The sequence below is a fragment of the Brachyhypopomus gauderio genome, chromosome 4, assembly GCF_052324685.1.
Source record: "Brachyhypopomus gauderio isolate BG-103 chromosome 4, BGAUD_0.2, whole genome shotgun sequence".
NCBI classification, from domain to species: Eukaryota; Metazoa; Chordata; class Actinopteri; order Gymnotiformes; family Hypopomidae; genus Brachyhypopomus; species Brachyhypopomus gauderio.
The window spans coordinates 6124465-6150348 of NC_135214.1; the positions used below are offsets into that span (position 1 = coordinate 6124465).

At 41.2% G+C, this 25884-nt stretch overlaps 2 protein-coding genes across 2 annotated transcripts; both read right to left on the reverse strand.

Moving 5' to 3' along the window:
* Positions 1 to 6924: 6924 nt before the first annotated feature.
* On the reverse strand, positions 6925 to 21313 carry cyp27a3 (cytochrome P450 family 27 subfamily A member 3). The gene is made up of 9 exons (XM_077001778.1): positions 20455 to 21313; positions 19850 to 20040; positions 19086 to 19285; positions 17509 to 17706; positions 16495 to 16658; positions 16214 to 16380; positions 15980 to 16061; positions 10170 to 10373; positions 6925 to 7503 (listed from the first exon to the last, which is right to left on the reverse strand). The coding sequence occupies exons 1-9, from the start codon at positions 20695 to 20697 to the stop codon at positions 7348 to 7350; spliced, it is 1605 nt and encodes a 534-aa protein (XP_076857893.1). The 5' UTR covers positions 20698 to 21313; the 3' UTR covers positions 6925 to 7347.
* Positions 21314 to 22859: 1546 nt separating this feature from the next.
* On the reverse strand, positions 22860 to 25731 carry eaf2 (ELL associated factor 2). The gene is made up of 6 exons (XM_077001779.1): positions 25505 to 25731; positions 24788 to 24882; positions 24535 to 24671; positions 24270 to 24433; positions 23864 to 24097; positions 22860 to 23750 (listed from the first exon to the last, which is right to left on the reverse strand). The coding sequence occupies exons 1-6, from the start codon at positions 25605 to 25607 to the stop codon at positions 23701 to 23703; spliced, it is 783 nt and encodes a 260-aa protein (XP_076857894.1). The 5' UTR covers positions 25608 to 25731; the 3' UTR covers positions 22860 to 23700.
* Positions 25732 to 25884: the final 153 nt, after the last annotated feature.

The following is a 25884-nucleotide window of genomic DNA, read 5'->3' on the forward strand; positions in this document are numbered from 1 at the left end:
AACTTCCGTCTGTAATGAACTCTGTCCATGACACCACCATTAACACATTTCCCGTAGGCTTAACGTCAGAGAATGTCACAATATTTTGTCTTGATTTAGCAATCTTTAGTCCCCCTCCCAGCACTGTTAGACCAGTCCAAACATTCGTAATGAGCAGGTCCAAAATTGGCTCTCAGCACAAGGTAGTGGAGCTAAAGGACTCTTGTCAAATCAAAGTTTTGTCACATGCACTTGTTGTGATAATAACTAGCAGTGAAATGCTTTGATTACTGCTGAAAAGGAACAGGAAATAAAATAGGAAATTAATGAGAATAAAATAAGATTAGTTACAAAAAGAAGTATAAAAAGGAAGCATAAATATAAAACCTCTGAAGTACAATGTTGTAAAGACATAAAAAAAATCAGAAAAATAGAATCTAGGTGAATGAATTAATATAAATATGTGTTAGTGCAGTATGAGCTCAGGTGTGTAACATGATAAAGAATCAAGTGTCAGGATAAGGTGACAGGTGTGTAATGTTGAATACGGTGACAGGTGTGTAATGTTGAACAAGGTGACAGGTGTGTAATGTTGAATAAGGTGACAGGTGTGTAATGTTGAACAAGGTGACAGGTGTGTAATGTTGAATAAGGTGACAGGTGTGTAATGTTGAACAAGGTGACAGGTGTGCAGTATAGTCCAGTGTAAATGGCAAAATCAGTCCAGTTGGATCAGTCCAGTGGGAGAGTCCAGTGAATTGTGTGTGTGTGTGTGTGTGTGTGTGTGTGTGTGTGTGTGTGTGTGTGTGTGTGTGTGTGTGTGTGGGGTCTAGTTCCAGCAGCTGTCCTGGTTCATAGTTCAAATGGCCTGTGGGACGAAGTTCCTCCTCATCCTCTCTGTGTTGGCCTTCAGGGAGTGAAAGCTCTTCCCTGACCTCAACAGAGAGGAGAGTCCATTATTGGGATGGCTGGGCTCATTTACAGACCTTCTAGTCTTGGTCTTGGGATAGATGGTCTGCAGGTTAGGAAGTTCTGTGTGAGTGATGCATAATGTGCTCTGATGAACAAACCACCCTCTGGAGAGCTAATCTGTGCTGCCTGGAGCTACTCCCAAACCAGGCTGTGATGTTCCCCGTGAAGATGCTCTCAATGGAGCAGGTGTGGAGGTTCTGCAACGCCGTGGAGGACAGGCTGAAGTCTCTTAGGCGTGTGAGGTGGGATAGACACCACTCCTCTTCTGTCAGAGAGTTGCCATGGCAGCACCAGGACAGGTCCTGTGAGATGTGAACTCTGAGGTACTTGAACAACTCTACTCACCCACATCAGTGTGTCATCCACAAATTTCACTAGGATGCCATCTGCATTAGAAGTCCTGCAGTCATCAGTAGGAAAGATAAAATGTATAGGAGAAAGAACACAGCCCTGGCGAGATCTAGCATTTGTATAAATCAAATCTTTGAATCTCCCATTACCCCTTAATCTTTACGGTCTACCAATTAAAAACACTGCAATCTATAAAACTAGCTCATATTCAATGCTAATAACATTCATGTTTGTCAAACCTGAGATTATTAACAGCTAAGGAAGCAGCAAACACCATCCTGACCAGTGCACACCAGTCTGAGCAGTGAACACCAGCCTGACCAGTGCATTCAATTCATCAATCTTGTTCAGTAACAATAATTTGACATCATCCTTACCTTTGCGTGGTTGGTAAAGAAATGCAGAAAGGTCTAGTTTAAACAACATTAATTAGTTTAGTCCAGAACAAATTAGTACTGGACTAGACTTCGGTGCCATACTAAACCATGGTTTACCTATGGCACTGTGCTACCTATGGCAGCACAGTGACATCTGGTGGACAATTTCCGTCTTACAACACAATGGAAAGACTAGTGTTTTTAAGATAGTGGTAAGCAAAAAACAAATTTCGACAATTATATAAAATTTTTCTCTACTATTTCTCATGTGTATTTCATGCATTTGTCAGTGGATTAATATTTAAGATCTTCATTTACATTTACATTTAGGGCATTTAGCAGACGCTCTTATCCTTACAAAGAATTCATCCTAGATAGTAGCATAGATAAGTTAGAATTCAAGATTCCCTTCAGCCAGACTGCTACTAAACTACAGGAATCAATGCAATTACCCTACCAATAATTTCCATGAAGCCAAGGTAGCCATAACCAGTAGCCAAAATACCATAGAAGAAGCACAAATAACCATAGTTATCTGAGAGAACTCATTGCGTACTACAACCCATCTCGCTCTTTGTGCTCCCAAAATGCAGGATTTCTCCTAATTCCAAAAATTAGTAAGACTACAGCCAGAGGCAGAGCTTTCTCCTTTAAAGCCCTTCAATTATGGAATAGCCTTCCAGCTCCAACCCGAGATTCTGACACAGTTCCAATCTTTAAACCTAGACTTAAGACTCACCTATTTAATCAAGCCTTCAGCTAAAATTCCCCTTGTAAGGTGTGGGGCTCGGGGGGCCCCCAGACGTTGAGATTTCAGGTGATCTGAGATGTTGATGCTGTCATCCAGCTGTGTCGTGGCATCACTCAGTTGTGACAATGACTTGACTGGAAAGCAATGTCTCAGTGAGCCCTTCTTACTGTGGTCACCTCTGAACCCCTCCCTTTAGTTATGCTGCTATAGATTAGCCTGCCGGAGCATTTTTGCATGCTTCCACCCAAGACGATTGCATGCAAGCACCTACAAGCACCTGGGAGATGGTCTGGCTTGCCTGTGGATGTACTGATGTCGGAGTTGGATGTGCCATTTCTGCAACGTGCTGATGCTAGCTCCTACCTGAGGCTCACCATCTACACTTGGCCGGGGAACAAGGACCTTAAATTTATCTATAGAACCATCCTGCGCACCACGGGCTTGTGCTAATGGGCCGCCCAATGTAGGATGGGTTCCCTTTTGAGTCTTGGTCCTCCCAAGGTTTCTTCCTAATCCCCACCATCATAGGGAGTTTTTCCTTGCCACTGTCGCCTTTGGCTTGCTCGTCAGGGATCTGGACCCATACGATTGTAAAGCCGCTTTGTGACAACATGTGTTGTGAAAAGCGCTATATAAATAAATTTGACATTTAAGTGCTCAACAAACAGGTGAGTCTTCAGTCTACGTTTGAAGAAGCCCTAGAGACTGCAGTGCGTGCAGCTAATGAAAGATCGTTCCACCATCTTGAAGCCAGAACAGAGAAGAGTCTTGAGATGTGTCTCCCATGAGACTTTAAGCATGTTTCGAGTCGAGTCATGCTTGAGGTTCGGAGTGCTTGTGGTATGGATCAGGCTTTGACCATGGACATCATGTACGGAGGGGCTAGTCCATGTTTGGCTTCGTAGGCAAGCGTCAAGGTTTTATATCTGGTGTGTGCTGCTACTGGGAGCCAGTGAACAGGGTGCAGGAGTAACGTGAGAACTTGAGGAGATTGAAGACCAGTCGTGCTACAGTTTCAACTGTATTATGAAGACTGTACAGTTTGCTACTCTGCAGTTCTTGAATCTGACTGCTATCATTTCTGAAATGCACCAGGTGTCACGGTTATAGCATTTCAACGCTCCAATGTTTAGAAATCTTTTACCAGTGCAATCATGAAGAAGACCCAACGCTTCACAAGGCTTCGTCTGCCAACAGCTGCCTGTACTGTATTTTTGAGACAGGCAGATGTTTTTGGTGCTGCTACATACACATTTGGATAACGTTCATGGATGTTTCAGTGAACTGTGAAAATGCTGGTTTAAATACCACACAATGTTTTTCCACATACTATTGTCCCAAACTCCATCTCTCACTCGCAGCTTTGAAGAAAACACATTTGCAGTGAGAATGCCGACTCCCTCCACGAAGGTTTATGAAAGGGTGAATGTTTTCATTAGGGGTGGGAATTGTTTACTATCTCACGATTCGATTCGATTCCGATTTTGGGGGCCACAATTCAATTCAAAAATCGATTTTCGATTCAAAACGATTTTCGATTCAAAAAACGATTTGATTTATAAAAATGTCTGCTTCAGTCTATAAAATCTGCATGATCTACTACAGTCTGCTTTGCAAGACAGAACGACAAATACAGAAAATTAAGTGTCTTTCACATTTAATTAACAAAAATTAAGTGCTTTGGTAAAATAAAATGGTTTTTGTTGTTACCAAAATTCTTGAGCTTCATTTTGCGAGCTGTCAGGGCTGGCTCGGATGCAGTTCCCCCAGCCGTCGCTAGTGGCACCAGAGTCAGTTCCAGACTAAACCGGCGTAACCGTACGTTCTCAGCCAGTCTCTGCTTTCTCTGTGAATGCTTATCGTTTAATGGTGTCTCGCCACCTCTCTCCGTTATGCTTTCTCTTTACTTATTCGAGTATCTCATGCGTCGCTTTCTGACCCATCTCAAGTTTTCCCAATACTGTATGTCTTTCTATCCGTTTTGCCTTTATTTTTGGGAACGGTTTTATTTTGCTGCAGCATTTTTTGTCAGTTACTTCTGCTGGTGTCCTTGGTTTCGTTTTCGCGTTGCATTTATCCGCGCTGTTTTTTAGTTACTGTTGTTTTGTTTCTTCCTCCCGTCTCACTACGGTTGAGTGTTATTTTTCACGCGTTGTATTTTCCGCATTGGTTTTTTGTTTCTATTTACTCCGTGCCCTCACGGTTTTGCTTTCTATTCTCTTGCGCGTTGAGTCTTCCGTGTTGTTTTGTTTGTTCGTTCTGGGTCGCTGTGCGCGTTTCCCTCTCGCTAATACATTTGACGAGTGTCAAACGTCTTGATCTTGCGAGCCGGTGTTACGGTCAATTCAGTTCCCCCTGTTCCCCCCAAACGGCGCATGCGCGAAATCAACGAAATCACGCATTAGTCTGCTGCTGGGTTATCGCCTTTACTCGATGTGTACACGTTATTATCCGGGTTGGTTTTGTTTCTCTAACTAAAGTTAACTTTGTGTGCTTGTGACTAACTGTGCTGTAAAGCTCAGGTGTTTTAGCAGAGGATTAAATGTACAAAAATTACTCCGATGTTTAATTGTTTACGCTACTTTTTCAGCCTTTCATTTTTTAGTTCGCTTGCATGCGAACTAAAAAAATGCGAAGATTTAATGCGTTTTTTAAACTATTTAAATTATTTATTGAAACATAAAGAGACGTGTATTGTTCACACTTTAAAGGTTGTTTTTTAACAGACTTATTTGTTGTTTGCTGTGTCCTGGATGTTCTACAGCCTAAAAGGACTTTTGTCTAAATACAAATTTTTTTTCTAAATACAAATAAAAATGTATTACACGACAAATGTTATCCCATTTGGCTTCACGCAATATTTAAATCACTTGAGCATGTGATATATTGTTTTTGCTTTACAGTGCAAGTTTTATCCAATGCACAGTGCTTTTACACTAAGAACAGGGGGAACGGATTTAACCGGAGCCCTGTGAAAAATGGTTCCCCCCCTTAAATGACAGAAAGTGTACATGTAAGGCACAACAATAAAGGTGGGGGTGTATTTGACTCTTATTCTTGTAAATAACAAGTTTTATTCACTGCACAGTGCTTTTACACTAAGAACACAGGGGGAACGGATTTTACCAGAGCCCTGTGAAAAATGGTTCCCCCCTCTTAAATGACAGAAATTGTACATGTAAGGCACAAAAAGTAGAGTGGGTGTGTATTTTACTCTTATCCTTGTAAATAACAAGTTTTATTCACTGCACAGTGCTTTTACACTAAGAACACAGGGGGAACGGATTTTACCAGAGCCCTGTGAAAAATGGTTCCCCCCTCTTAAATGACAGAAAGTGTACATGTAAGGCACAACAATTAAGGTGGGGTTATATTTGACTCTTATCCTTGTAAATAACAAGTTTTATTCACTGCACAGTGCTTTCGTTGATTTCGCGCATGCGCCGTTTGGGGGGAACAGGGGGAACTGAATTGACCGTAACACCGGCACCTGGGTCCATCCTTCTCTATATTATTTCTCACCCTTCTCTATATAAACGCTCCCGTGCTCACCGCGTTACTCAAGCCTTGCACACGAGCTACATTGTGTCCAGTTCGGTCTTCCTCGGCATTCGGTAAAAACCAAAATGAACCCATATTTTTGCCTTAAATGAAGACCAGACAGGTTGAATATCTCTTTCCTCCATGTGTTTTGAAACTTTTCCGCGCACGAGTGTGTCCCAGAACATGCTGCGTAAAGTCTCGCGTAATTTTGTAATTACGTAACGCGAGACTTCACCACGACTTAGAATCGATTTTGGGACATTTAAAATCGATTCTGAATCGTAGTAAATGAGAATCGATTTTTGATATATGAACCGATTTTTTGGCACACCTCTAGTTTTCATAACTGTGAATCTCCTAACGGGGGTCTAGATGCATCCTCAGCTCATTTATCACCTGTTCAAAGACTGAACTACGGGGGCCGAGAAGACCCATCGTAGTGGGAATTCATGTATCGATCACGTATCCTACAAATGAAACAGTGATAAATATACTTAAAATACTCCACAATCCTCCCAGTGACAGAAGCCTCTTCCTTTCACCTCGAGCTCTCCTTCAGACAAGATGAAAACATCAGACAACACACACCAAGAGTGAAATACGTGACTTGTCTGGAGCTGCTAGAAGTGCGACAGACACTGTCACTCAGGAAGGTAGACGTTTTCAAACCGTCAGAACAAACCTCACTGTCCATTAGCATTAAAGTGCCACCAGAAATGACAAATGCTAAATTCTTTTTTTTTTTTCTTTGTAGATCTAGATTTTACTGAATTGGTGGCAGTAAAGCAATGGCGTCTCAATCATGGCTCAATATACGTGACCTTTGACCATCTTTGGCATTGTAAACAAAACATCCACACACATACTGAAGGGCTAGAGAGAGTGGTACTCAGAAAATATGAACCTCAGACTTGGACAACAGCAAAAACTCAGAAAATGAATACTGCGACGTTGAGTGTCCTTGTTGACATTCTGATTTAATAACACTGTATAAAATTGATACTAGATTTCATTAGATTTCATGCTACATTCCAAGCGTCTATGAGTTTAGATAACGTGAGAGTAAGATGGGTATTATTTTGACATGTTTAAAAATGAGAACATGCGGTTTGGGATGTAGCCAATGTGTAGCCATTGTGTGCTAAAGATGAAGCACAGACACTAGATGGTGCATTTCATCTACATCTGGCGGTGATGCAGATATTTTGCTGTCTATTTACACAATGTTAAAATTACATTTGTACTCTTCTGGGTATATTGTTGATATGGTTATATCTTTCTTCTCCAATCAAATATGATTGTCAGTAGAGGCAACATGGAGAGCAGGTCAACGTGGTCATTTAGTACGGGCGTTGCAGTAGAGTTCAGGGGTCATCAGGCAGCAGCCTGTGCATTCACTGGAGTCTTCTGCTCCAACTCCCTGTCAATAAACTGAAGGTCGATGGGCTTAGCTGGTACCAGCAGTGTTCTTGTGATTGGCTTCACGCTCTTTCCTGTAGGATCTGGCAGAACTTTGTAGTGTTTAATTAACTGTAAAAACAAGCAAACACAGAAAAATCTTATGAATGCACAGACCAGCGCTGCTCTTGTGTCTGTAGGATCTGGCAGTACTTTGTGGTGGTTGATTAACCGAAAGAAAAAAAAAAAGAACACAAACGACCTGTGAATTTTAGTGAACGAGTATTGTACATTTGTGTAATGCTGAGCTGTAGTACTGAAATGAGTATACTGGAGTCTAAACTAGTCAGGCAACTCAACATCACTCTGGGTTATCTGAGGGCATTAAAACTTTGTAACCCTCGGCTGCACGGTTGTCATGGAATGCATGGCCCTACTAGGAAATTTGCTTTCCTTGTATTTGGCAATGTGTGTGTTTGTGTGTGTGTGTGTTTGTTTGTGGAGGGGGGGGGGGTGTTTGTAACAAAGACCTGTGCAACAAGACTCTCACATTAACATCAACACATTTCAAGCCAATCCATTGCCACATATGTTACATATGGTAGCTTATTCATTAGGTCAAATGAAACTTTAAGTAATTAAATGTATTAAACTAAAAACTGAACTGTATGAAAAAGACTGAAAAACATCTAAAGGGTGATGTCTGTAAATTTGGCTCTGAAACATCTTAACTATAGTGCACTGAGATACACAGGGAACACTGTCAACAACCAGTGACCTAAATATACGTAGAAAAACAACTCTGCACTGAACGTGGAGAAACCACACACATTTACATTTTATTACCGAACTGCCTTTAATCTCCTGTGGTTTTGACATTCTCATAGTGATTGATTCTCAACTAACCTTTGGTCTCTCAGTGATTACCTGATTTAACAAACCCTTGTGTAAAAATCTAAAGAGAATCAATCAGGATTTTCTTACTTTTATGTAGCTCTGAAATCATTTTGACTCTGAAACTTGACATTTCTACAACTTACTGACTTTTAATCTGATTAAACTATTTCTGGTCCCATATATATTACTTCACACTTTTCTGTCACTGGGCTCATGCTTGTGTGGTGTAGAGATGGCAGGGGCTTCACTGCTGACAGGACCATCTTTAGCATTACACTGTCACCTCGTGTTCTCCAACATGTCTAATCTACATGTCATTTCTTAGCCACCTACACTACTTCTCCCAAAAGGGTAGAAGGCAGAATAAAATAAAGAGAAGTTTCAAGTCTTTTTCAATATTATTTTTTGCCTGTTGCTACACAGATTCTGGAACAGTCTTCTGTTTATCATGAAACCATCTCCCATAGCAGATCTTTCCTATCTACTATTCTGTCAGTCACTTGGGTCCTCTTAATGATTACGTAGCACTGTCCAGGGTGATTCTGGTTTTGTCTTAATCTTCTCATGACTTATGTCTTTTTCATGACTAGTTACTTGTTATATGAATAGTTATATTAATCTATTGTAGAATTATCAGTGGGGCTTGTTTTGGTTAGCTGACATTTTGCAGCACTTTGGTAGACTTCTATAAGGGACCAAGAAAATTGAGAATATGGCCTGAAAATGATGATGATATATATGGAAACAACTAGAAAAGAACTTTCACAGATGCTGTCTTTTCCTGAAGGTCAGGTTTACTGCATTAGTCCTTACTAACATCATCACCATGCGTGGAGGTGGAGGTCAGGTTTACTGCACTAGTCCTTACTAACACCATCACCATGTGTGGAGGTGAAGGTCAGGGTTACTGCACTAGTCCTTACTAACACCATCACCATGTGTGGAGGTGGAGGTCAGACTGTACTGCACTAGTCCTTACTAACACCATCACCATGTGTGGAGGTGAAGGTCAGACTGTATTGCATTAGTCCTTACTAACACCATCACCATGTGTGGAGGTGAAGGTCAGACTATATTGCATTAGTCCTTACTAAAACCATCACCATGTGTGGAGGTGAAGGTCAGGGTTACTGCACTAGTCCTTACTAACACCATCACCATGTGTGGAGGTGGCGGTCAGGTTTACTGCACTAGTCCTTACTAACACCATCACCATGTGTGGAGGTGAAGGTCAGGGTTACTGCACTAGTCCTTACTAACATCATCATCATGTGTGGAGGTGAAGGTCAGACTGTACTGCATTAGTCCTTACTAACACCATCACCATGTGTGGAGGTGAAGGTCAGGGTTACTGCACTAGTCCTTACTAACATCATCACCATGTGTGGAGGTGGAGGTCAGACTGTACTGCATTAGTCCTTACTAACATCATCACCATGTGTGGAGGTGAAGGTCAGACTGTACTGCATTAGTCCTTACTAACACCATCACCATGTGTGGAGGTGGAGGTCAGACTGTACTGCATTAGTCCTTACTAACACCCTCACCATGTGTGGAGGTGAAGGTCAGGGTTACTGCACTAGTATTTACTAACATCATCACCATGTGTGGAGGTGAAGGTCAGACTGTACTGCATTAGTCCTTACTAACACCATCACCATGTGTGGAGGTGGAGGTCAGGTTTACCGCACTAGTCCTTACTAACACCATCACCATGTGTGGAGGTGGTGAAGGTCAGGGTTACTGCACTAGTCCTTACTAACACCATCACCATGTGTGGAGGTGGAGGTCAGGTTTACCGCTTTAGTCCTTACTAACACCATCACCATGTGTGAAGGTGGAGGACAGCTGTCCCAGCACAGCTAAAACACAGTGCCATGTTTCCTTTGTGCCATGATTACCCGGGACAGGATGAGGTTCATCTCCAGCTCGGCAACCCTTCGGCCCAGGCAGGCTCGGATCCCGAACCCGAACGGCACCGACCCAAAGGGGTGGTGACCCAGCTGCTTCTGCTCCCTCAACCAGCGATGAGGCAGGAAGGCGTGTGGCTCTGGGAAGATCCGCTCATCATACGACACCGCGTAGTGGCACAGGTGGAACAGTGTCTGGGAGAGGAGCGTGTCCAAAGAACAGAAAACAACAGTTAAAGTTTGTCATTACTGTATCATTTCTTTTTCAACATGGTTACAATAACAGGTGAGAAGACAAATAACTACAAAGATGGATTTCAGATTCTTGCATTATCATTACTGTTACTGGTACATTACTGTTGAAATGAATTTCTTAAGTACCTTTTGTACAAAGCCTTGTTTATTAGTGTATCTTTAGGTAAGGAATAAATAATAACTAGTAATGCTTACATTTATATTATAAATAATAAGTAGTAATACGTACATTTATATTATAAATAATAAGTAGTAATGCTTACATTTTATTATAAATAATAAGTAGCAATGTGTACATTTATATTATAAATAATACGTATTAATGCATACATTTTTATTATAAATAACTAGTAATGCATACATTTATATTCTAAATAATACGTAGTAATGCGTACATTATATTATAAATAATAATAATAATGTTTATTTGTATAGCACCTTTCATACATACATGCAATTCAAAGTGCTTTACAGAATAAATAAAAAAAACATTAAAAGGAAGCAAAGATAAGAAGTCAAAAAGAAAATATTAAAAGAAATTAAAGATAAAAAGGAAACAAACACAATAAAATAATGTAATAAAGTGACAAATTATAAAATATTAGACAACATAATGTAAATAAGATGGAACAGAGTTAGCGTTTCTTAACTAAAAGCAGATCTAAACAGGAAGGTTTTGAGACTCTTCTTGAAGCTGTGCAGGGATGAAATGCTTCTGAGCTCTTCAGGAAGAGAGTTCCAGAGCTTTGGGCCATAGTGGCTAAAAGCAACCTTGCCAATCTTTAATCAGCTTTTAGGAATCACCAGTAGATTACTGTTTGAAGACCTGAGAGACCTGACTGGAACATATCTAACCATCATTTCACTGAGGTAAAGAGGAGCAAGACCATGAAGACATTTTAAAACCATGACTAGAACCTTAAAATCTATTCTAAAGCTGACAGGTAACCAGTGCAGTGAGTGGAGTGCAGGTGTAATTTGACCTCTCTTTCTCCTGCGGGTCAGAACCCTTGCAGCAGCGTTCTGAACTCGCTGTAGGTGCGAAATAGAGCTCTTTGGAAGAGCAGATAGAACAGCATTACAATAATCTAGCCTTGATGTGATAAATGCATGGACAAGTATTTCACTATCAGCAGGAGAGAGCATATCTCGTACCTTAGCATTGTTTCGAAGGTGAAAATATGCTGTTTTGCATGTAGTCATGATGTGTGATATTGAAATTACATCACTTGTGCATTTCACTGCAATCAAATTTTGTTTGTTACAATATTTTGTACTACTATGTTTTTTCTGATTACATTTTTATTTCGATTCTGAGAGCCATGCCACCGGCTATTTAAAAGAGCTGAAATGTAACACTGACTAGGAGCATGGCCTCCAGTGTGTCAGATCTGAGAATTCACTGAGTGTGCAGAAATAGGTGAGTTCCTACAAGACTGCAGACTGTAGTGTTGCAGAACCTCTTCAATCTCCTGGAGTTTACCTCTGAGACTGTGGACAGATTCTCTGACAGGAGATGGTGGGCTCCTTTGACTGACATTACTGACGTTACTGCTGGCGGTTGGGTGCAGGTTCCGCATGTGAGTGATTCCATACATTAGATTATCCACAAGCATTTGAGTCCCAGCCCTGTTAGGGTGAAGCTGATCAGGTTTAAAAAGCTCAGGACGTCTCCAAAAGATGTTGAAATCGTCAATGAAGTTTACCTTACGATGTGCACAGGCTGTAGTGCTGCCAACTGTTTAGAGCCAGCAGTCTGGTAAAGGGACCACTGCCCCGACGTGCAGTTGGTATCAGTCCAGAAATGAACACTTCAGACTGGGAAAACTCCAGAATGTCGAGCAGATGGTTAAAATCCTGTTTCAGAATCTCAGACTGTTGTTTGTAAACATCACTAGAGCCGACATGCACAATCAGTCTTTCCAGAACTGGATAATCATGCAGTATGAGTCCCCAATCAGCAGAGTTTTGGGTTGTGGAGGTGTTCCTCGTGTCCTTTCACAATTAATGCCTCTGCGGCGAACCAGGTTAGCACCCCGATGGCTAACATGGTTAGCACCCCGATGGCTAACCCTATTAGCATGCTTATTAGTTAGCCATCGACTGGCATGGTTTGCAAGCTAGTGGTTGGGACGTGTGTGGCCGCACTGATGGCAAAGACTCTTAGCATGCTTTTTAGCATGCTTGTTAGCATGCTGCTGGCTAGCACGGTTGGCAGCCTGGTGATTGGTCCGTGTATGGCCAGAGTTATTTGCATGCTGTTGCTTAGCAGCCAGACTGGAGTTGGTTCTCTGATGCTGATTGGGGTGTGTTTGATGTCCTTGATGTCCTGGAGAGGGAGGCAGTGTGTTGTGGTGAGACTGCTCGATTTCTGCTCCTCCAGTTGAGGCGAGAGGTTCATATCTGTTATCTAAAAGAATGTTCTGTTCTGGAGATGGTTGCTTGCCACCGCTGCTGTGCTAGTTTCTGCTGCGTTCCTTCACCCGAACAAGAGTCCAGATCTTTATCACAGTGTCGGACTGTCAGAATGTCAAAAATGCTAAACGACCCTTTATAGATGAATAAAAAAGCTTACCAAGTGAAGGAATGAGTAATGAATCCCTTTAACTTGTAAAAATAACTCAAAATATAGCCGCAAGCGGCGATTGGCGGGTTCACACACAAATAGGCATATTTTGGCCTCAATAGGCAAAAGGAAGCCCAAAAGGTCCTTTAGACCTAAAAGTGAAAAGAAGCTGTTTGGGTTTGGCCAGTGTGTGCTCTACAGATAGTGTGTGATGACATCTGCGTGTGTCAGAAAGGGAGACACAGAAATAGCACATCTGGCTAGGGCTGCATCTATGTGAACAATATAGGAAGGCCTGCATGTGTCTATACATGATTGGGCCTGTATATTACAGACAGAGAGAGATTGAGGGTGCCAGAGACTATGCTTTGCTAATTCACTCCTTGCACGCCTAACATGACTGCCCGTGTATTCAAAGTATGAATGTAGTCTGCAAAGCCTGGCATTACATGACTGACATGACTGGCATGACTGGCATGACTGACATAACTGATATGACTGGCATGACTGAAATGACATCACTGGCATGATGAACAAAAGTAATATGACTGATATGACTGACATAACTGGAATGAGTGACATGACTGGCATGACTGTAATGACATGACTGATATGACTGACATGACTTATGTCTGACATGACTGGACTGACATGACTGATATGACTGGACTGAAATGACTGACATGACTGGACTGACATGACTGTTATGACTGGACAGATATGCATACAAACTATACATACATTTAGGTAGAAGTGTGTGTGTGTGTGTGTGGTAGTGTATGTACTCAAACTATGACAACATATACTAATACATACATACATAAGTATACATAGAAACTATACATACATATAGGTATAAAGGTGTGTGTGTCTGTGTGTTTGTGTGAGAGAGAGACAAAAAAGAAGCCAAATATCAGTTTGTATGAGCATGTGTTAGTCACTGAGATATGGGTGGGTATGGCTAGGGAAGTGTCATTGTGAATGCTATAGGAAGGCCTGCTTGCGCCTGTATGTGTGTGTGCCTGGTTAATAGACACAGAGAGATCTAGGTAGCCAGAGCAATGTTTACTTAGGGCACAGAGATGGGAGGGGGAATGTGGGTGAGAGTGTGAGAGAGACTGAGAGTGTGAGTTTCAGCTTGCGTGCGTGTGAGAAGGAGAAGGTGACAGAGGGACTTTACATGCATTTTTATGCATTGTATATAATACTGCACTGTAGAGCCATACGATAACCGATTTAGATGAAACTTGACAAATTTGTTCAGGATGGGATTCTGAATGGGCTTGTGCATTTTGGTCAGAATTGGGTAAAATATGAAAGAGCTTTAAGAATATGAATATTATATGTATCGATGCTGTCCATTAAAAAAATATTTAGCAGGTATAAGTGTCCTCAAATCCAAAATCTTTGGATTGTTTTTTGATTTCACACTCTGTAGAGTATTATAAGACTTTGCTTGACATGATAGTATGAAAATCCTAGGAGGAGTATGAAAAGTGATGATTTCAAACTATTATTAACTGTAAATAAATTGTGCATTTTTTAATAGGACATGTAATGGGAAAGTTGTTCGCACTACTGCAAGGAATCAAAAGAGTCCAATTGCATGTTCCCAAGTGGAATTATGTAGGGGATACACTTGCTTTTTTTGCAATAGCGCCCCCCAGTGGCCAATCGACACCCGGCTGGATTATGTCATAGGGGGCGTGCACTTGTCCACACCCAAGAGGTTTCGTGCAGATCGACCAATGGTAAGCCTGTCAAACGCGTGCCGATCACTGATTGGCCGATTACGTCAGCCATTTTGGAAGTATGGCATGTCTGCTTTAGGACCTGGTTCCCAGAGGCCCATAGATGATGTCTGCCAAGTTTCATGTGGATCGGCCAATCTGAGTGCATGGGGCAAATTTTTGCATGTTATAGCGCCCCCTAGCAGGTGAGGTATGGCAACCTCTGCGAGCTGCCCCAGACCCTCACACGGAAGCTGTCTGTGAAGTGCCATCTCATTACATGCAAGTTTTCTTAAGTTAGAGCTCCATATGCGCAAAATTTACTATTGAATTTACGCCCCCTCATTTGATTGGCTTATACTGACTAGGTAGTGAAGAAATTAGCATTTTTGTTGGATACATTTTAAAGTTCAGACTCTTCTGAACGTTTTGATACCACATATGTGCATGTATGTGAAAAATCCAGGGACTAGTTCGCGCTCAAAGATGTGTGCGATTTTGCACATTATGCAAATTAACTCGAAATCTAAGTGGGCGGAGCTAAAGGGTCCTAGAGGCTTTTTTGTTTGGTTTGAGCCAAGGAATCCATCAGAAGTGGAATTTCGTTTCTATGACCTACGGTGTAGGAGATATGGACCAAAACGCAAAATGCTGCGCTATAGCGCCACCATCAGGCCAATGTGGGTCATTGTCTGGGTTTCCCTCATTGCACCTCTGGTGCACCTGTCTGCCAAGTTTGGTGTTTCTGGGCCTTACGGTCTAGGCTGCAGTATGCGTTTTACAGCCTGAAAAATAATAATAATAAGAAGAAAAACTCGAGCAATTACAATAGGGTTCCCACACTATGTGTGTGAACCCTAATAAATGAAATAACTGTACAGAACATGCAGAGCTTGCAGAAAAGCGTCCAAACAGCAAGAAAGTAGAAGTAGAACAATGCATACATTTATATTATAAATAATAACTAGTAATGCGTACATTTATATTATAAATAATACATAGTAATGCGTACATTTATATTATAAATAATAACTAGTAATGCGTACATTTATATTATAAATAATACGTAGTAATGTGTACATTTATATTATAAATAATAACTAGTAATGCGTACATTTATATTATAAATAATACGTAGTAATGCGTACATTTATATTATAAATAATAACTAGTAATGCGTACATTTATATTATAAATAATACGTAGTAATGCGTACATTTGTATTATAAATAATAAGTAGCAATACATACATTTTTGGGGAAGATGTAGCCACCTACTACTATTTCACTTTCAGCAGTGACGCGAGCGTTGCCTGGCACCACAGGGTATAGACTGAAAAGATAAATAATAATCAAAAATAAAAACATATGCAAAACAAATGCCAAACAGATATCCTCTGATATATTATTATTATATCTCTTCACTTCTTCTGCTAGGGGAAGTGCAAACCAGAGTCTTAAGAGCTGAGTAGACTAGCGCCTCACCGAAGGGTCTCCCGAATGATTGCCTTCAGCCAAGGCATTTTGCTGAGGTCTTCGCTGGAAGGCACCTTGTCACCCGGGCAGACACTGACCACTTCCTCATGAAGCCTCTCCTGGATCTCTGGTTCTCGGGCCAAGTGGTACAGAGCCCAAGAAATCGTGTTGGATGTCTGCAGAGTGGATGTCAGAGAGGAAGATTGATGCCTGAGGCTAAGGCTCACTGCACATGCCCAGTCGGACACTCTGTGCTCCTAGAGCAACACAAAAAGACACTAGCTGCTTACAGTGTCGACTCCAGCCAGAAGAAGTTCGGTGATGCTCCCCAACACCTCGGTTGGAGACATCTGCTTGCTGATCAGCAGGTGAGTGAGGTACTCGCCGTCCACCGGCAGGCCCTGTTCCACCTTCTCGTCAATCTCTGCTATCTTCTTCTGCACCAGGTCGTCCGCTGAGCAACACATTTGAAAGAAAGTCTACACTCACTGCTGCATTATTGGGACCAGTTGACTGAGGGCTTTAGAGCAGCCTTCCAAGCACACAGTTATGGAAAATGGAGTTCAGTTGCTTTACACATGGCACTATTGTAGGATTTCATCTCTGCCCCAAGTCAAATCATGAACTTTCAGCCCTTGTTGGATCTGCTCTGGTCAACTGTAATGGCAGTATGTTGAAACAGAAGCATTCAGGCGTGGTACGAGCTCATCCACAAAGTAGCAGGTCACATAAATGCACAGAGCAGGTCCTGAATCATCTAAAAACCACCACACCTCTATTGTATCACTCACTGCAGAGATCCAACCTGTCTCTGGAAGCAACAGCAACCAAAACACACTTTACCAAACAGTACAGCTGGATGGAGGAGGGATGACTCACTGACTCATTTATGCTTTCGGTTTTCAATTGACAGGAACAAACTCCCATCAAGACACTCTAAACTATTGTAGAATGTCTTAATGAGGAACTGAGATGAGAAAATTTATGCTGGCAAATCCAATAAGCACATACAGGTGTAATGATCAGGTGTTGACATTTTGACCGTATAGTGTAACTGCTGAACCAGCTTAACAGGTTGACCTAAATAAATAAATCATGTTTAGCAAGAATTGACTGAAAACAACAAACAAGAGTAAATCAAACTTGATAGCCACCACACATGCAGCAGTGTGTAACGTGTGTGCAGTGATCTTTAGAACAGTAGATCTTTACCCACTTTCACTGAAGGTTTGGTGTGAAAACCAATCAAAGAAAACTTCTGGTGTGTTTATTCACAACTTTGCAGATATATCGGATTCACTCACCAACTTTGAAAAGGTGATCCCACACTGCCACAAAGTGCTTCCAGAACGGCATGTAGGGCCACACGGACTTGGGAAAGAGCACGATGATGGGAGACAGGCGGAACATTTCTCCCACAGAGAAGATGAACTTCTGGGTCTCCTCGGGGACGACCTCATTCAGGCAGCCCAGTCGGGTCTCGAACAGAACTGATGATATCCCTGCCCAGACACAGATGTGGAGGACCAATGTGAGGGGAGACAAGACTCCACAGAACTTGTGTAACAATCATTCTGCTTTTGAGGGATCTTCTACTTCTTGTGTGTCATTTACCAAGCTCCACTGAAACAAAATTCTACAAAATAGATAATCACTTTACACCACTCTACATTTCTATGTATGAAACACTGAAACAATGCTTAACCTGTTCTGGCCAAGAGAGCAAGCCAGTGACAAGAGAGAAACAGAACACACAGGCTGTTGTTCCTCGTAGGTGTTTCCGCCTGCAGCAACTTGTCCTAATTATGGAACTGATTAATCAGCCTCTGTGTTTATACGCACAGCATTAAATACATATTGAACACATCAGTGTTTCTCACAATCAGGACTGATTTTTGTTTTTAATGTTGCGACAGTGGTGAATATTACATTCACTCAGATCGGACACCAACACCAAACTTTAAGAAGGCCATTTAATGGTTAATGTTCATCCATATCTGCCCCAAATAGAACAAACAAACAAAAAAATCTCCAGTTTTATATTAGTTTTATATTTTAAATAACTAATCACAGTTATTTAAGTGGAATCACAATCACAGATTTTTTCATACTTTTCCTCAGTTTGCCTTCAGAGTTTACTTGGCATTCCATTTCCAGTTCCAACGTTGGCATGATATTTAATCTTTTTTTTGTCTTTTTCACAAATTTATCCATTTAAGTTCAGATGAGTAGGCATTGTTCAAACTAATTAGATTCAGAAAAGCAAAAGACACATCTGAACATGTATAAACCATAACAACTCAATTACTACTGAGTGTCGCAGCCTGTTTACTGATGGTATTAACCTTTTTCATTTTTCAAAGCATCCTGCTCTGGTGTTAAAAAAGCTGTATGTTCAGTGACGCTAGAAACAACCAATATAATCTAGAAAATATAGCTTCCCACAATACAGAATGAGAATGCGAGTGTCGGAAATTGGAATTTATGCAATTTTACTTCAGTTTCAGTCAGTTAACACTCCTTTGTTATGCAAGGATTTAAAGCACCAATAACTGAGAAGTTCTGTCCTTTAGCATGACGATTGCATCACAGCACCGCACTTACTTTTATCTAGCATGTGCACAAGAGGTCAGTGGTGAGGTAAAGAACCTCATATCTAATCAACCAACCAATCACCACTGTCACGTGAAGGAAGTCAAGGCCACTTATGAGCTCCTTCAAGGCCTTTTGTGTCGATGACGTCAGTCATCTAAAGTCTTCTGTGTAATTTAGGCTGGCAATGACATTTCCTTGCCAGTTTACTATAACGTAGATATAATGTACTGAATGTACATCTGATGATGAGTCACCATTGTCATAAACATCATTCTATGCATTTTACCTTCAAACGCAAATTTGTAGAGCTCCCCTGCGAGGTCATGCACCAACACGCCGTTGCCTTGGGTTGTCCGAAGCCAAGCCACCTTCTCGACAAAGTCAGTTACCACCTCGTTGATGGCATCAGTGTAGGAGGACACGTGTCTGGGCTTGAGCATGCGAGGATTCAGAATACTTCTGATGCGCAACCATTCTGCTCCCATCCTGCAGACCAGCACAGAGCAGAACATACCAGTATAGAGCAGAACAGACCAGTACAGACCAGCACAGAGCAGAACAGATCAGTACAGAGCAGAACAGACCAGCACAGAGCAGAACAGACCAGCACAGAGCAGAACAGACCAGTACATCAAACAGAGCCAACCATTAGACGTCCGTGTGGACAGACTGCTGCATGAGAGATGTGTCTGGGGTTTGTTTCTGACTCAGTGGAAAAGACAGTGAGGTTACAGTAAACGAAACATTAAACCAAATGATTCTGACATTTGTCCTGTTAATTGATATATTCAACATAACTTTGGGATCACTTTGGGTTTGATGGCCACGTTAGAGTTTAGAATTGCTGTCGTTATTCATAATTCAACTATAATGACAATACCTGGCCTTACTCTACTATTTTCTATGATGCAGACACCAACCCATTATCGATTATTGTAATAATTTCTTTATAAATAGAAAAGCAAACTCAGGGACAACGACAGCGACATTGCCCACGGATGGCCAGTAACAAAATGCGATGTTGTCTGTAAAATGAAGATGCGCGCTCACTCCGTGAGAGGTCCATAGGCCCGCTGGCGCAGGTCACGGTAGCCCCTCCAGTGGGGCATGTCGGTGCGGATAGGGTGACGTCCCTCCTGACGCAGAACCTGCTCTATGAGGTCAGCGCTGGCCACGTTGACCACCACCAGCGGACCGTACGTGGACTTCCACAAAGGACCGTAGATTCTGCTGTGCTCAATCTTTATGATGGGGAAAAAAACGATTACAGCTAAACCAACACAGGTTCTGCAATGCAAACACTTAAATATAATAATAATGTTTTGAATAACTGGGTAGTTAAATGCATGGAGAAGCCAACGATAACGTTACTAACTGGACTGAAACGAAAGCGGAATTATTCTCCAAATTGTTACCTACATGTTACATTATATGTACAACAAATATATCAATAGATTTTGTTATAGAATAACCGTATTTAGCCTATACAAAGCAGTTCTACAAAAATATAAAATAATCACGGACGTAATTTTGGGGGGGCTTTGGTCCGGCTTTGGTCCCCCCCAGTTTTTACGGTTAAAACCAAATATTTAAATAGCGACGAATCTATGTCCCCCCACTTTTGAAATCAAAATTACGTCCATGAAAATAATTACCTGCATTTGGTGAGCCACTTTAAAGTAACCTTTACCAAAAAGCCAGTACAAGGATGTCAGAAAGCTTGGACCGCCTAAATCGTCAATAGTTTTAACTTTATCACTCATCACACTGGACGAACTTGTGTGTCGCCGTTCGCATAGCGGAACATAGCGAAATGCAAATGTTGCACTTTTAAGGCCACCTTGATTCTCCTGTTTACAAACAAGTAGTCCACTTCTCAGCAGTGACTTGCAAAACATGTCTAAGCCTTTCTAAACGCAACAGTATCGTGCACTTTTCCAAACTAACGTCGCCCTGCAATGGCCTCCTTTAATCCTCAAACGGTGTGTTCTGCAACCACCGACAGGATGAACGCGAGTTAACTTTGATGGGAAGACCCTGCCAAACCAGTCCTATTTAGAAACTGTGTGCACAAGTTCAAAGTTGCTGCGGACTATCAATGAGGATATCGGTGGTGAACGTGAACGTGAGCTAGGAACCTGTAGATGATTGATGCACGCGGGGTTGTTTGTGCTGGGAAGATAAAGGCGATAATCAATGTTGGACGCCTGCCAAAGTTACATCTGCAGTGATGAGCACGTTTAATGTTTTAATAACCGAGTTTGAACTTGCTATGAATGTTTATGCATGTGTTTGTCATCGGGTCGACTGTATCGGATGAACTGCTCTGTAATTATGGAAGAAATATGTCGATTGTTATTGGCGGAGGGGTGGGTGGGTTATCGTTGTTTCTTAAGATGAATGGTTATGTGGACCTAATTTTATTCCTACATGGACGCGATTAAGCGGATTTGTGAATTTAATAACCACTTTTGAGTGGTGTCTATCTCTCACTTTTTCAAGATGTGATGTAATATGCAAGAGCACGCGACCTAATACGTCATATAGGCATTAAAAAGGAATAGTGACGTAGGCCAAATATTTTCGCATGCCACAGGTTTTCATTAAAGAACAATAAGCCAGCCTATAACACGCGCTTAGACTTCAATTACGAAGAAACTGATAAATTTTCACTATTGTTATTTTGTCAGCAATGTTAATTTTTTATTTAGTTTTAGTCTTAGTCTTTTGACTAAAATGTCATTTATGTTTAGTCATAATTTAGTCATTGGAGTTGTTTTTAGTTTTAGTCTAGTTTAAGTCGACTAATTATCATTATAATTTAGTTGACTGATTATCAAAAGAATTTAGATGACTAAAATATAAATGGTGTAATAGTCATTATATACACTTACACAAAATGAAACATTTATTAACCAGTTACAGAATATTGTTTGTAAGTGTAATATACACAAAAACAGATTTCCAAACAACTTTATTTTAACTCATGCTTAGTGAGCATAACAATAACAAACCATTGATTACCAGTAGGACTACCTGAAAAGCATATGGAGTTTATGAACAATACATATTACATTCGATATAAAACTGGGTGTCGAGTTAACTTCGAGATGAATTTCATGTGTGACCAGTTCACAAGCTGGTATGGGCTTCCCGGGTTCTGTGCGATGTGATTGGACGGTTACACGGTTTGTCCCGCCTCTCCGTGTACGCTAAAGTAGTTATGGTTGGATCTCTTCTTAACTTATCCCTACCTTTCCACAAAACTAAATCAGGTCTGATTGGATGTCGTCGCTGGCCAATATGTTCGTCTCGTTTTTATTCGTTGACGAAAATGTCCATTCATTTCGGCATCATTTTTATATAGTTTTTTTTTATTTATTTAGCTGTCGTCTCGTTTTCGTCATGAAAAAAAAGGTTCGTTGACGAAAACTATGACAAAAATTATTCGTCAACGAAATTAACACTCTTTGTCAGCCATTTTGATCATAGTTATGCGCAAGGACAGGTAAGATGACCTAACACTTAAAATGATAACAAACATATTAATAAAGTTCGTTTACACAACTGCTGAATTGTCCGGAAAACACAAAACTGAAGAGATATCACAATAGACCTATACGTGAGCCAGCCAGCCAGATCACACAGAACCTCTGATCCACAATGAAGAACCGGCTCATCAAAGCCGAGTCGTCTGGGTTAAGACTCGAAGAGGTTGAATTGTTCTTTATCTTTCATACTGCATGAATGTTTTTAAGGAAACCACCATAGCTGCACTGAACATTTGTCAAGCAGCTGCTAAGTCATTCAGACGTCTGTCAGACTATTACTATTGTTGATCATTCTAATATTTCACAGAACAACAAAACAATTAAACATTCTGATGCAATTGATAGAATTTCGTCGTAGAGATTGAGAACTTTAATCCTTAAGTATAATCTTCAGAAGCTACACTTCATATTCCTGAAATCTCTTCATTGGATCCGTAGTACACTATGTCATAACTGGGGTATTTTTTTTATTTTGAAAGGTCTCAATATATTAATGTGGAGAACAAAAAAACGCTTCAAACCTTTATTGTTCTACACACACATTTAATGATCGAACTCCTTCTGTAGCAGCACATTTACACGTTTCTTTAAATTGTGCGGATATGGAAATGATTACAGACCTGCTTAAGCTCTGAATGCTGCTTCAGTGTGTGCCAGCTGAGCCACTAGACACCTCACTGAACCGCAGACGACATCCTTTATACATGTTTAGACATCAGCTAGTTGATATGGGTTTCCTTGCATGGAACAAGCAACAGATGTGCTTCAAGCAGGGTCGTCATAATTAGGAATAAGACAGAAATATTCAAGTATTGCAGGCTGAAAGTTGGCCGATCTGAAGATACATCTGGTCACTGAACTTGAGATATATATTAACGGCTCACTAGTGCAACGGTTTCAAGTAGTGCACTGGAGTGCCTGAAGTCCACGTGTGATAGGGTTCAAAATTCACCACAAAACCTGAAACAGGACACAGCTATGGCCACACACAACCTGAAACAGGACACAGCTATGGCCACACAAAACCTTCTGCCATAATCATTTTCTTGCCTGCTCAGTGGATGCAGCTGTTTTCAGAGAGCCCTATACAACTAGGATCTACACAATAGCACTTAACAAAATAAATAATTCAATTTAGTTACAGAATTCTCGCAGCTTTTAACCTGTCAACCACACGGCACATCAGTTGTTGACAGAAAAGACAAGAAAGGAAATATTTAACAAATGAAAACTGATATGTAATTAAAATTCCGATATCACAGAGTTAGAGGCAGAGTAATTCCTGATTATCCCGATCCTTTTCCATCACTCGGTTTCCAGAGGTGGGCGTGTGGTCAAACATACCTCCACTCAGTCATCATCACTTTCACTGCCAGATTCGCTCAGCTGAAGGTCATTTTCTGTTGCACACACAATACAATCACAACACGTTAAGTCTTGGCAGCTGGCGTAAAAAGCCATGCGGCTATCTTTACAGAACATAACTGGACAACAGAACTGGAAAAAAACTCACTGAGCGTGTTCATGAGGTGTCCACCCCCGTCCTCCAAGCGGTCGTGAGTGGTGAGAATGGGCATGCTGTGGCTGGGGGCGGGCACTGTGTGGGCCCCGCCCACAGGCGGAGTCTCGCCCTCGGAGTCGCTGCTGCTCGAACTGTCCTCGCTGCTAGACGACGAGGAACTCTGCGACTCCGAGGAGCTGTCGCCGCTACTCATCTGATCCATCACTTGTGCCTCAGCCATCAGCTCTGGAACGTGTGTTAGACATGTCAGTACACTAATGGAAAAATGTTCCCTTCGAAAGCTGGTCATGTCTCTTTTTTGGTCTGGATTATTTTGTTGTTGTTGTTTTGGTTCAACTAAACCAGATTTGTGATGTACGCTCTTTTTTCTTTTCTGCATACAAAGACGCAACAATACCTCTTTCGATGTCATCCATGGGGGATGCGGGAGACATCTTGTCCTTAGGCGGGGGGCTTTTGGAGCTGACGGGTGCCTTGCTACTGATGCCTCCCCTGATTTGCTGGCTGAGCCTGCAGGTCTGTTGCTCCAGACGTGACTGGATCTTACTGCTGCCCTCCGCCCTGCAGGTGCCCACATGAGCAGACGCATGTTTACAGTTGAGAGCCACCACAGCTAGCATCTCATTACCAAAGGAATAAGCGTTGAGCTAATAAAGTCCCACCTGGTCTTTTTAACTGCAATGTTGCTATTAAGCTTCTCCAGACGATACTCTCCTGTGTCATGGTTAACGATGAGAATACACTCCTTCATGTAAGGCCTTTTGGACCCTTTAAACACTGTGACTGGAGTTGTGGACCCCTGATGGATTTAAAGGAAGGAAGAAAACTACATATTAATGTACATGCTTTCAATAATGAGATTGTATTTATACTCTAATCTACATATGCCACAGTCGGATTAAGGGATTAGATTACCTCCAGATTAGGCAGCGTTACAGTGACTTGCTCACCCTTCCCAACTTCCAGCTCCCCTTCACATGTAGTGTCTATAGAGGCCGGTTTGAAGTCATCTGTGCACCCATATATAATGAACATAAAATGAAATCCATTTCGTGGATGCATGTTACAAACGGACTGGCAGCAATGCACCACTACACCAGCAGAGGGCGCACATGTCAATATGTGAATACGAGTCCACGCGAGTCCACAGCTAAACCCAAGATTGATTTTCTTTGAAGTTTTTTAGCTTCCGGTGAAAATAAAGTGTGAAGAAAGTAGTTCAGACAGCTGTTGCTAGCTAGCCAACTACTTTCGCCTTTATGTCCTTCAGCTACGTGCTCGCCTGCTTTTTAAATTCATCAACTCAGCCAGCTAACTAGATAGCCAGCCCATTGTTAGCTATTCAAACCCGAAGATAATACATTAGAAAACTTATATTTTATTATTGTTAAATTTACAAATCAATACCGAACAGCTACCAGGAATAGCTGACGTGTATATATCGCATTCATTTTCTTGTTTCGAGAAAACTGGTTAGCTAGCGTGTAATTTGCTAAATATAAGCGATAACTTTTCGGAATTGCCAGTAAATAAATAAATAGCTGCTATATTAGGTATTATCTACGTTTACTGACAATTAATTTAGTGACAAACTAGACCAGTTAATCTTGAACATAAGAAGATGCCACTTACATCGTACCGTATGGAAGGCACTTTTTGGTTGTTTCTCAAAAGTTTCCCCTAATTTGAGAACATGTTCTTGATTATCAAAGTTTGAGTATGCTGTCCCATTCATTATAACAAGAATTGTGTATCATACGTTAATTATCAATTTCTCACTTTCCACGTCTTTCGGGACCATCGAACACAGTACGTGTGAAGACAGCGACCAGAGAGCAGCGTTACCAAGACACGCGCCGGAAGTCTCATGTGTCAAAATACAAGCCCTCAGACGTTTTCATTGCATTGCATAAACAAATATAAAAAGAAGTATAAAATAAAGTATAATTAAATATACAGACCTATAGATCCAACTGTTGAATGCTGATAAAAAATATGTATAATCAACAGAA

What these genes read in the sequence shown, in the direction of transcription:
- cyp27a3 (XM_077001778.1), bottom strand. Translation starts at nt 20,697, where the DNA reads ATGTTTTGCAAGTCACTGCTGAGAAGTGGACTACTTGTTTGTAAACAG. An exon ending in AAGTGGCTCACCAAATGCAG is followed by an intron (nt 20,041 to 20,454) that starts GTAATTATTTTC and finishes CCCATCATAAAG; the next exon opens with ATTGAGCACAGCAGAATCTA. An exon ending in GCTACATCTTCCCCAAAAAT is followed by an intron (nt 10,374 to 15,979) that starts GTATGTATTGCT and finishes CTCCTCTCCCAG; the next exon opens with ACACTGTTCCACCTGTGCCA.
- eaf2 (XM_077001779.1), bottom strand. Translation starts at nt 25,607, where the DNA reads ATGAATGGGACAGCATACTCAAACTTTGATAATCAAGAACATGTTCTC. An exon ending in TAACGCTGCCTAATCTGGAG is followed by an intron (nt 24,672 to 24,787) that starts GTAATCTAATCC and finishes TAAATCCATCAG; the next exon opens with GGGTCCACAACTCCAGTCAC. An exon ending in ACACCTCATGAACACGCTCA is followed by an intron (nt 23,751 to 23,863) that starts GTGAGTTTTTTT and finishes TGTGTGCAACAG; the next exon opens with AAAATGACCTTCAGCTGAGC.